The sequence below is a fragment of the Phalaenopsis equestris genome, unplaced genomic scaffold, assembly GCF_001263595.1.
Source record: "Phalaenopsis equestris unplaced genomic scaffold, ASM126359v1 Scaffold000686, whole genome shotgun sequence".
In the NCBI taxonomy this organism is placed as follows: domain Eukaryota; kingdom Viridiplantae; phylum Streptophyta; class Magnoliopsida; order Asparagales; family Orchidaceae; genus Phalaenopsis; species Phalaenopsis equestris.
Genome location: NW_018165126.1, coordinates 34,082 through 46,260, shown reverse-complemented (window position 1 = coordinate 46,260; position 12,179 = coordinate 34,082). Strand labels below are relative to the sequence as shown.

Sequence of the window (12,179 nt, the reverse complement as noted above, 5' to 3'; positions counted from 1 at the left end):
TAATTATCTCATGCAGGACTCATGCCTAGCATATGGATCCCAGCATTACATTATTTAGTAAACTATCACAATGAGTTTTTAAAATTTAACTAATTAGACATGTAAAAGATATACATCACAAATGGATGCATCCACATGTATTGTACTGTGCCCCCTGCTCTAACCTCATAAGATAGATGTTTAAACAGATGCTTAATAAAAATGGCATGGTCATTTACATATCAGGTGGTAAGTTATATGGCTTAATAATTGTTGGCCGACATGAGTTGGGTTGTGAAACCATACTATATTTTGTGAACCCATCTGCATATACGTTAAAGCCTAACGTTGAATGATTTGGCTGCAAACTTAGAATAATTATGGTTGAAATGTTTTCGGGCTTCTCTATTTGTCAGATGACCCAAAAAATTAGTATGACCACATCTATTATTGTGTCATGTCTTGTGAGGAGCCATACACATAGATGTGAAGGGTCTTTGAAGACAGGGAATGAGCGAAAAGTAGAAGAGATGCTTGTATAAAATATACTTTTATTTCTAACTTTTCATACCTTGTGGCTTGAATCTCTCAACACCATAAACTTGCATTGTGTCTTCAGTGTGTTTTCCCATAAAATACAACATACAACCATTAACATAATAAATGAGCAAAGGCTCTCGCTCTTCCCATGTCTGATATTTATAAGAGCCTATGAACTCTTCTGTAGTTTTTGGATGCTGGCAAACTGTGCCACAAATATTCATTTGAATTCAGTGAATGACATGATTACTCTTGGTGACAATACATTGAACAACCTGAGGGCAAACTCCCTCGGGGTGGTGAATAAAAAGCGACACTTCAATGCGTCGGTGATCCTCATCAGACACACAGTCAACTTGAACTAAGCTATATAGTCTTTCGGATTAGCTCCACCCAAGTAGGGATCTAATGTTGGGATCTTGAATCTCTATAGAGGCTCAACCTCAATGATTTGCTAAAAGAACGTACTCTCTAGTTGTCAGGGCACCTCAGTATGTTCGAACATACTCTCTAGTTGTCAGGGCACCTCAGTATGTTCGAACCGATGCCAATCGATCAGCGTCGACCCAACACTATCAAAGTTCTGGGAGTCACATCTTCTGTCCAAATTTAAGGTGCTCTTTGATCATTGGGTGTCGACCCTTCCTCTTGAGGATGCTCCTCTCTTCCCTGAGTGATTGCCTCTCAAATGACATTCAGTATTTGATCCTTCATCTCCCGAATTTGTTGTTTCATTAATTCTCTTATGCACTCCATATTACCGGTGTTACAGATAAGAGTTTATCCTCCATATGTTGTTCCTCTTCTTAAATGTGACATGATTCACGCTCACTGCATATTTTAGTATATTAAATCCTAATTTATCTGTGAAACACACCTTAAGTATTAAATCATTTGAAAGGGAAGAGGGAGAGAGAGGATTGAACAGTAACAACTATCAGTACTTTTTAACTATCATCACTTCAAGTCAGCAAGAGAGATTCGATAGTCTTGGCTTTATTTATCGATTGATCTTAAGCTGGTTAACGACCCTCAATCTCTAAATGAGAAGCTCGTATTGGTGGCGCAAGACTGAGCTATCATGTTGAGGGTGAGTCATCGTAGCATGATAAGTAGCTGGTTCCTAGACGAGGAGAGCCTGTGTGATGATTATAATACTCTATTTTATTATCAATTCTTTGTCCCTTTTGTGGAGCATCTGAGGCATCCATGGGAAAGTTTGTGATAATGAGGAACTTGATAATTTTCTCAGGTCAGATTTACTGAAAGGTTGGTTGATGCCTTCAATCAGCTTTTTTACAATGTTTAGCTCAGATGCTTATCTATCTTGCTTCAGCTCGATTAGTTCAAATGCAAATCGATTGACCGCTTATTTGTCCTTCTTTTGGCTTGGTCGGCATTCGGGTTTGGCTCGGAAGGCTACATCCAATCGAATAAGTGGATCTCCTTGTCTTTCATCAGTGGGTCCTCCTTTGTTGAACTTCCTCTTTTTTGGACCTTTGGATCTCTTTAGGTTCTGCACGGGAACATTTTTTATGTATAATGCTAAGATATTAAACATCACTATACTGCCATGAAACTTCCAACATGTAACACTTATAATCCTATTATAGGTTTGATACCTTAAGTATGCTATATAATTTACTAAATAAGAAATAAAAATGCATTGTTCAAAGTAAAAAAAAATACAAAATAGCTAGAGGTGTAGCCTAATGATGAGATTGATCTGTCAAAAAGTTCACTGATTTGCCTCGTTAAATTGATTGACTGCATAGATAAGTCAAGCTTATCTGCTGAATTATATGGCTAAGTTTGCTTGGCTAATTGACCAGACAAATTATTTAGCAGGGTTGATTTGTTAAACTGAAATGTTAAAATCAGATTATTAAATTGGTAGAAGTCGAATCACCGCTTGACTTAAATTCGGTCTAGGAGAACACACACACACACACACACACACAAGCACATAGGTGTGTGTGAAGTATGCTATATAATTTACTAAATAAGAAATAAAAATGCATTGTTCAAAGAGCCAAATTTATTTATTTATTTATTTATTTATTTATGGCCTTTGAGTCGTTTCTTCTGGAACTACAAGCACCTTCAACTTTTCGACCTTGATCAACTCCTCGATCAAGTTTTGGAGATGTTGACATTCTTATGTGTTATGGTCATGATTTCGGTGATAGGTGTAGTATTTCTTTAGGTCTCAGAGATAAAACTCTGGTTTTTATCAGGGGTGCTCTCTTAAAGTACTTTATATCTGGATGTCCTCCACTATCTCGGCTATCGAGACTCTCAATGAAGTCATTTTTGGTAGCTCTTGTTTGGGCAATAGATGCTCATTGTAATGAGCTGATCACTGGCCAACGTATCAAGCTTGACTCCCTTATTTGTGTGTTCTATCCATTTGCCTTGTGATCTTGGTGTTGCCCGACATATTTGTACTTTGGAGAGGTGAAAGGCGTGATTCATCTCTTGATCTCCACCTGTTACCTTACAGAGCCATCTTCTGGGGGCTATAGTTGGAGGATTCTCCTCTGGAGGAAGTGGGGTTGGAGTTATAGTCTTAGAATAATATATAGTTATTGGCCATCTCTAATAATTCGACAAGTCTATTTGGACACAACAGACCCAAAAGCGCACCGAAAATTATCCTTCTTTTAGTCCTTGAGCTAGGGTGGAGTGAGCTACTATGGCTCCAAATTTCGTATTTCCAACATCTCCTTATGGAAATGGATAATAAATGAGTGAAAGTTTTCATTCTACCCTTATTTGATATGTAGAAGAGCCTGGAAATTCTTTTGTGGCTTCTGGGCACTGGCAAATTGTGCCACAAATATTTATTTGAGTCGGTTAATGATGTGATTACTCCTAGTGAAAATGCATTGAACTACCTTAAGGCCAACTCTCCCAGTGTGGTGAAAAAAGGCAACACTTTAGTGCATCTATGATCCTCAGTAGACACATTGTCGACCCGAATGAGGCTATGTTATAAGTTGAATTGATTCTACCCTTATTGGACTCCAATGTTTGGATCTTAAACCTCTCTAGAGGCTTAGCTTTGGTGATTTATCGAAAGAATACATTCTCTAGTTTTCGGGATTCCTTAGCACGCCCGAACTATTTCCAATTGATTGATGTTGACACAACACTATCAAAGTACTGAGAGTCTCTTTCTCTGCCCAAATCTTAGAGGGCTCTTTAGCTGTTGTGTGTCAACCCTTTCTCTCGAGGAAGTTCCTCCCTTACCCAAGCTAGCGCCTCTCGGATGACATCCAACATTTAATCCTTCAGCTCTTGGGCTTGTTGGTTCATGAACTCTCTTGTGCGCTCCAAATTATCAATGCCTTTAATATAAGTTTCTTCTTTGTGTGTTACTCCTCTTATTGTATGTGGTATGATACATGCTCATCACACCTTTTAGGATGTTGAAACCTGATTTGTTTGTGAATCACACCCTAAGGTAAGGAATAAAGCATTTGAAAGGAAGAGAGAGAGAGAGGAGTGAATAGTAATGAATAGCAATACATTTGGTCTATCTTTTCTTATTCATAAAATGATCTCCCTATTTATAAAAAAGAGGGTATAATATAGTGATATAACATTTCTACCCTCACTTTAATGAGGGCTATATAGGTTATTCTAGGTACTTTACATATATGAGTTTATCGTTTGACAGCTCTTTAGCTCGGTTAGCAGACTAATATAGCTTCAACTTGACAAGGCCAATCTGTTCGGTTAGTTAGAGCAAGCATCATCGGTTGGCTGTGCTTGATTAGCGTTAGGTTGACATGACTGATTCAGTGGGCTAGACATTGTCTATTCGTTGATCTTGGTCTATGTATCGACTCACAATCTCGGGATAAGGAGCTCCCATCGATGGGATGACATTAAACCATCATGTAGAGGGTGAATCACCGTAACAAAAAAAGTAGCTCATTCCAGGATGATGAGAGCCTATGGGATGACTATAATACTCTATTATATTGTCAATTCTTGGTTCCTGATGAGGAGCCTTGGGACGTCCGTGAGACAGTTGGTAATAGTGAGGAATTCGATTCTTTTCTTGGGTTGGATATATCAGAAGGTAGGTCGATGCTATCAATAAACTTTCTTACAGTAGTATGCTCGAATGATTATCTCTCCTGCTTTAGTCTAATTGGTTCAAATGTGGATGTTTCGGTCAATCTTTTTATCTTTCTTCTGACTCGGTGGGCTTTCGTCTTTGGCTCAAATAGTTACATCTAATTAGATAAGGGGTTTACTCATCTTCTATCAAGGGCCCTCTTTTGTCGTAATTCATTCCTTCTGGACCGTTGGATCTTCCCGGGATCGGAGCTGGCACATTTTCTTATGTTCAAACGCTAAGACATTAAATATCACTTCACCACTGTGAATCTTCTGACACGCAACACTTATAATTTCATTGTAAGTTTGATCCAGCCTTAGGTATGTTGTATAAGTTGCTACATAAGAAACAATAAATGCAAGTGGGAAAAAAAATAACTAGATGTGCAGACTAATCAAGAGATTGATTGCCAAGCAAATTTATTGAATTGATTGACTAAACCGCTAAATTACCTAGTTGAATTGATCGACTGCATCGACGAGCCAAGCTTATTCACTGAATTATTTAGTCGAATTTGCTTGGCTAATTTACCAGATAACTTGATTCGCGGAGTTGATCAGTAGAACTCACTTGACTTAAGTTCAGTCTAGGTGAATTCAAAAGGAATGGCGAGCCTCGACCATCCCCGATGCGCCTAACAATTCAAATAACATACCCTCAACTGGGGGGATATGTATGTATATATATATATGTATGTATGTATAATCTGACTGTATTCAGTTGATAGGTAGCCTGGCTATGATTTTCTATCCATGTGTTTATATATAATCATACTCAGGCTATTAATCAGCTAAATAAAATCAAATAATATTTCGCTAAACTGATCAAATAGATTATCTCATAAGTATTGATAGAGATTAAATTACTTCCCACTAAAACAGAAACAAAGATTTTTATTCATTTCAAACAGCCCTAACGGCAATGATAGCTAGCACCATGTCAGCCGGAAAACAGAGCACCATGCACGATGCCACAACTAATTCTCATGCCATTTTCAAAAAAAAAAAAGAAACTATTTCTTATTGGATGATATAACAATATACACCACTAAGAGTACACCCGAATCTCTTTCTGCGAACCAAATAGAACCAAAGCGAAAGATGCAACGCAGAATACCAACGGAGGCGTTAATTAATTAAGCTTAAATATACCCCAAATTCCAAACCGCATCGTGCCCATTACCTAGTAACGGCCAAATGAAATCCATGATCGCCACAAAAGCTAAGAATACGGATAGTTTTGTTAGTTCTACTTCACCACTCCCTCTCCTCACAAACCATCTCAACATGAGCGAACCTCCTGCAAATTTCATCAACTCTCCAGCTTCCATGGCCATCTTCGCCGCTCTCTTCCTTCTTCCCATCATATCCCCCACCGCCGTTGGTTCCATTTTACATCCCAACTCTGCCGTTTTCGATCAACGGATCTCAGATAGCCCCAATGGATTTCAGTCCAGAGGTATCAACGCAGGACTTGACGCCAAGCTCCATTTGGCCGAGAAGCACCCGCGGTTTATAGCCGTGAGGAAGGATGGGAAAGGAGATTTTAAGACAATTTCTGATGCAATTGACAGCATACCTCAGAAAAACAGGCAAAGAGTTGTAATCCGGATTGGCCCCGGTGTCTACAGGGAGAAAGTTAAGATTGAAAGGACTAAGCCCTTCGTGACATTTTCCGGCGACCCGAAAGCAATGCCTACAATAACGTTCGCCGGCACGGCGGCTGAATACGGGACTTTGGACAGTGCTTCCGTAATTGTGGAATCGCATTACTTTGTTGCAAGCAATATTATCTTTGAGGTAATTTGTTGCTTGCTTACATTGGTTGGGGAGGTTATGTCAATCGTTAATATTTTAGTTTTTTTATTTATTTATTTTTCTTTTTGGGTTAGAACTCGGCACCAGCTCCGGTTTTGGGAGTGAAAGGAGCTCAGGCGGTGGCGTTGAGGATCTCCGGCGATAAGGCTGCTTTCTACAGGTGTAAGTTTTTGGGATATCAAGACACACTTTGTGATGATAAAGGCCGACACTTTTTCAAGGATTGTTTCATTCAAGGAACGGTTGATTTCATATTCGGGAATGCAAGGTCTATCTATCTTGTAAGTTCAAAATTTCTCAACATATAGCATTTTTTTGGAATTTTTAAGATGCCGACAAATAGGATGCTTGAGCCAAATACTTCTCATTTGTAATTTTGTAAATTTGTACATTTATATTAACCATACAAAATACATTGCTGGTATTGTTAAAAAGATGAAATGGACATTTTTGGGGAGGTTTTTTTTTTAAATTTTAGGGGCATTTACATACATAGCACATATTTGTTATGTATTTACATATCTATTTCTTAAACATTCATAGTTACATGCATATGACTCAAATCTTTAACATTACATAAAAAATACCACTATCATTGTTTTCTTTTTAAGTGAAAAATGCATTTTTCATGTATGTGTTTATGATGTCATGGTATTATAATTGTAAATGTTAAATTTTGGATGTTAGATATGTAAATACATAAGAATTGTGTAACTTTTTCAAAATTTTAAATATAATGTAGGATGTACTTGCCCTAAAAATTTTAACCTATTTATGGAGTTTTTGATGCATATAATTTTGGGTGATTTACATATCAACTCCTCATAATTTTAAATATAGCAGATTCACCAGCTAAATTTAAAATCTTACATTTCAATCACCTAAAAATCACCAAAACTTTAAATATAAGGTAATGACCACTCCTCTTTCAAATCATTATACTCAAAACTTCAGCTAAGGCGAGCAAGTAGTTTTTGAGAAAAAATTTGTTTACAATTCTCCAAAACTCTTGAAATTCAGCAAATTGTGGACACGTGAGTCTAAGTGACTCCATTTTATTAAAGAATGTTCAGAGAAATATCCCTTTAAAACTGTTTTTCATTTTCTAAATTAATTATTAATCCTCTTTTATAAGAAGTAACCCAAGTTAAAATCTTTATGCTTCTTCTATTAGTACAACAAAGATATACTTTTGGCAAAGTCTGAACTCTAGCATTAATGGGTCTATTACAGAGCCTCTAACATTAACAGTTTGTATTTATTTCAGTAGACTCGGAAAGGTCAATAGCTGCTAAGCATCAAATACAGTATGAAACTAAACTAATTTTCTTAAATCCAGAATTGCGTGATAAACTCTGTGGCCAATGGAATCACTTACATCACCGCACAGGCAAGATCAAAAATTGCAGACAAGAGCGGCTTCGCTTTTGTGCACTGTAAAGTAACAGGCACGGGCAGCGCATTTCTGAGCAGGGCGTGGAAGGAGAGCTCAAGAGTAGTCTTTGCCTATACTTACATGGACAGTGTGGTTAATCCCAGAGGTTGGGATGATAGGGGATTCAAGGAACGACAGGGGTAAGCTTCATTCTATTTACTTATCTTGTTCAGATTAATTTGGTGTCATTGAGTGTAAAGATATGAGTTTTGACTATGTCTTTTTTGGCTGATATTGTAGGACTGTATTCTATGGTGAGTATAAGTGCTCGGGGCCAGGAGCCTCTACGAGCAAAAGAGTCAGTTATGCTAAGCTGCTGACAGATAAGCAAGCGAAGCCTTTCTTGAGCATGACATTCATCAGGGGAAAAACATGGATTCTTCCGCGGCCGCAGCTTTAAAGCCAATGTTTTCTGTGATCACAATGAGAGTTCAGGATTTTTATTTTGTTTTTAAGCATCTGATTTTGGTGCTTTTTGCAAATTGTAAATTTTTTCTTTTCTCTATTATTTGGTTCAAGTCTGACCTCATTCTACATTAATTTAAATTGAGTTCTGCTCTCAATTTTCGCAAATTAAAGAAAAATAAAAAATTACATTGCTTTGTTGTTATATTATTTTAGTGCTAGTGTGGAGCCCGATAGGAACCGCTCCCGCCTCCCGATCGTGAAACCCGCAAACCGCCGAGCCCGCTCCCGACTCCCTCGAAAGGTCGCGACTGCGACCCTGCGGTTTCGCGAACTGCTTCTGCCTCCAGGTTCATGAAACGACGCCTTTCTTCACCCGCGAAGGTTTCTTTAAGTTGCGAACAAAAGAGGAAGAATATGGAGCACACACGGCTCTCCTTCAGATTTTGCACTGTCTTTTGTGTTCTTCTTCTGTAGTTTCTGCTTCCACGGAATAGGGGAAGAGAAGTGCAAGGTTTAGTTCCTTCCTGTGAAGGAAGAAGAAAGAAGAAGAAGAAGATTATTCTCCCTTGACTTCTTCTTGGTGACTTGTGGCAGAAGAGAAATTAGATTTTATTTAACTTGTAAGTTTATCTTCTTCGGTGTATCTCGGTATACAGTTTCTTCGGTGTATCTCAATGTAGAGAGAATGACAAAGACAGAAGAAGAGAGACCAACGAAGTGAGAGATTCATCTTGTAAGTCAAGACGATCGACTGGTGTAAATTCCTCAAGTAGTAAAATCTTCTTGTCGATCGACTGGTGCAAATTCCTCAAGTAGTAAAATCTTCTTGCAACTCCATGGACATAAGCAATTTGTCGAACCACGTAAATCTGTGTGTTCCGTTGTATTATTGTTTTCTGATGTAAATTTTTCTCGTTATATTTTTTCGCTTCGTGAAAGATCGTCCTCATGTTTATTTCTATATATATACCACAACAACTAGTGTATATCTCCAACATTTAGTTCATCCAGGTGGAAGAATTTGAGAAGAGTATGTTGCAGCTAGAAAATAACGAATTTCTGGTATCTTGTTTCTCATTGTCGCTACTGATAGTTATTATTTTACTATAAAATATCAAAAATTAATTAAAATACATGAATAAATCACAGTCCCAGAGGATTTTTTCATAAACCATTTTCCATCAAATAAAATTATCAAAAATGCTTCTAATATTTCGTTAAAAAAAGGAAAAAAGAAAATCACACAAAGCCCTATTTAATGTTGTCTGATGAATTTAATTTAAATTTTATCAGACAGAAAAAAAATGATGTCTTCTAAATACTAAAATTAGTAAATCTAATTTCTTCTGAATTTTTTCTCTACGTGTTTTATCAGACAGCCGCCAAGACTATATTGAGCATGACTAAATAGTTCATTGGGCTTTTGAGGGAATTGTTTTGCAGTAATTTTCCAGTAGAACTGGGGGTGTAATTTAGTCGAGTAGAGCTCGAGTCACTCCTGGCTTGAGCTTGAGTTTGATTAATTTTATTGAGTTCGAGCTCGAGCTTGTCTGCGACGAGCTGACTTGTTTATTATAAAAGAGAGAAAATAATATTAATTTAAGGTTGTTTTATAATAAAATGATAAATATAATGAGCAATTATGAGAAATAAAAAATAAAAAATATTATTTTACTATTGTATTTGTTATTTTAATTTTATAATAAAATGACAAATAAAAAAATAAAAAATATTATTTTACTATTGTATTTGTCATTTTAGTTTTATAATAAAATGACAAATATCTTGCTCGTTATATATAAATACAAACTATATAAAAAGATTTGAAAAAAAAAAGGGAAGCATTTTTTACTGCAAAGTTAGTTGTCCAAATCATCATAGCACATCAACCTTAGAAATTTCCATTAAATAATATAATATTCAATAACCTGAAAATATAAATATGGATATTTTAACAGAGAAAATTAATTATTAAATATTAGAAATATGTTAAGGGCAAGTCAAAAAGAACATCAGTGTATCATTTTTGTACCAAAAAAGTGAAAAATAAAATTAGAAAAGGATTATAGTATTACCGTTCATAATAAACACAAAATAAAATTATCTCCCTCTTTTTTTTGTTACTACCCTACTAACTTTTGTTGCGCAAAACAAGTTCACACAATAATCTAACAAGTAAATATAGTGCAACATTTGTGGCTTGGCACAAATTCTTCTACATATACGGGGAGAGGTAATTTCACTATCAGTCGGTCGAGAGAAATGAAAAGCCGACGAATGAATATCACGTTCTTTGTTCATGATTTTAGTTTATCATTATACACGTGGCAGTAAGCTGTCTAGCTGGATGTCACGACTGCATTTTTTTTTGGGTCTTCCTTCCGATAACTACAGATGACAGACAGTTCACTAAGTGACAAACATTATTTATGATTTCAACCCAATAGACTATTAAATCCAGCATTGGACAACATACACCAAAGTTTCTCCACTAAAGTCGGGTTCATCATCTCTTCCACTTCTTTTTGTTGTGGGGTCTCTCGATTAGTGAAGTGATGCTCTATCCCAGCCCTTTAGCACTCTTACAAGAACATATATTTTTATCAATCTGAGCCTCAATATCTGGGATCTTTCTATTAGTATGAGTCTCAATCCACTCCTCTGAGATATGAAAATCTCCAACGCGTCGTTCTTGCGCTTTATTATTTACACCCAGATATATATGGAATAATCATCGATGAAAGAGATAGTATTGTCGCCCGCTGAATGATGTTGTCTTCTTTAGGCCCCAAACATTTGTATGAACAAAAGTCTAGAAAATCTTTGTACTGTGCATGACATTAATAAATGATACCTATGTTCTCTTGTCGAACACACAATGTTCACCGAAATAAAGTTTACTGGTGTTGGCTCCTTCGATGAATCATTGATTCAACAAAGCCAAATGTGAAGTCTATACATTATGAATTAGCCGTGTATACCGCAAAATAGTAGTGTCAGAAAAATTATAAGCAACATCTTTCATTTCATTCACTTTACTACCCCCAATATAGTAAAGATTGTGATGATAGACTCCCTTCATAAAGATCAGTGCTCCATTATAAATCCTCAGAACTCTTGCCTTAATAACTATCTTGTTGCCTTTGGTCCCTGAGGCCCTAACTAAGAACATGATTTTCTAATATCTGAAACATGCATAACATTAGTCAACTCCCTCACAGTACAATCATGCATCCCGATAAAGATGCTCCTCATGCCAATAGTATGATAAACTTGATCGTTGTTCATATTCACTACATCACTTTCAAGCTTCTTATACGTACAAAACCACCCTCGATTGGGGAAAATGTAATAGATAGCACCTTTGTCTAGAATTTAACACAAATCAATTATATATAAACTGTGAAAAAATGTAAATATTGACACATTTGACTTTGCCTCGTCATAACTCTAAACAATGCTCTGCTTTGGAGAAATAGTGTCTCAGCCACCTTTTTTACCCAATCACTTTTCTTCTCAGATATGTCACGTTGGACTATAAGTGTCTTGTTTGACTTTATCTTTGCAGACTCCTTATCCCTTTGACGGAACTCGTGATTCAATAAAATCGTAGTCACCTCGCCAAAATTCAAGACCTCATTCCCATGAATGAGTGTAATCATGAAGATTTCGTAGTCATCGAGAACTAAATTCAATAGAAGAAATATATTTTCTTCACCTCCAATCTTCTTATCCAAATTTAACAGATATATCAAAAGCTTTAGAAAATCATTCAATTGTTCATCAATAGTAACATCACATCTCATCTAAATATGTAGGGTCGATGCTTCGTATGGAGATGATTCTTCATGCTCTTATGAGATATTTG

At 36.4% G+C, this 12,179-nt stretch overlaps 1 protein-coding gene across 1 annotated transcript; it reads left to right on the top strand.

Annotated features, from left to right (window-relative positions):
- The first annotated feature begins 5,842 nt into the window (after window positions 1–5,842).
- LOC110030249 (putative pectinesterase 63) lies at window positions 5,843–8,314 on the top strand. Its single transcript, XM_020732872.1, has 4 exons — window positions 5,843–6,450; window positions 6,543–6,749; window positions 7,808–8,043; window positions 8,144–8,314. Exons 1-4 carry the CDS (start codon window positions 5,848–5,850, stop codon window positions 8,301–8,303), a joined length of 1,206 nt encoding a protein of 401 aa, XP_020588531.1. The 5' UTR covers window positions 5,843–5,847; the 3' UTR covers window positions 8,304–8,314.
- Window positions 8,315–12,179: the final 3,865 nt, after the last annotated feature.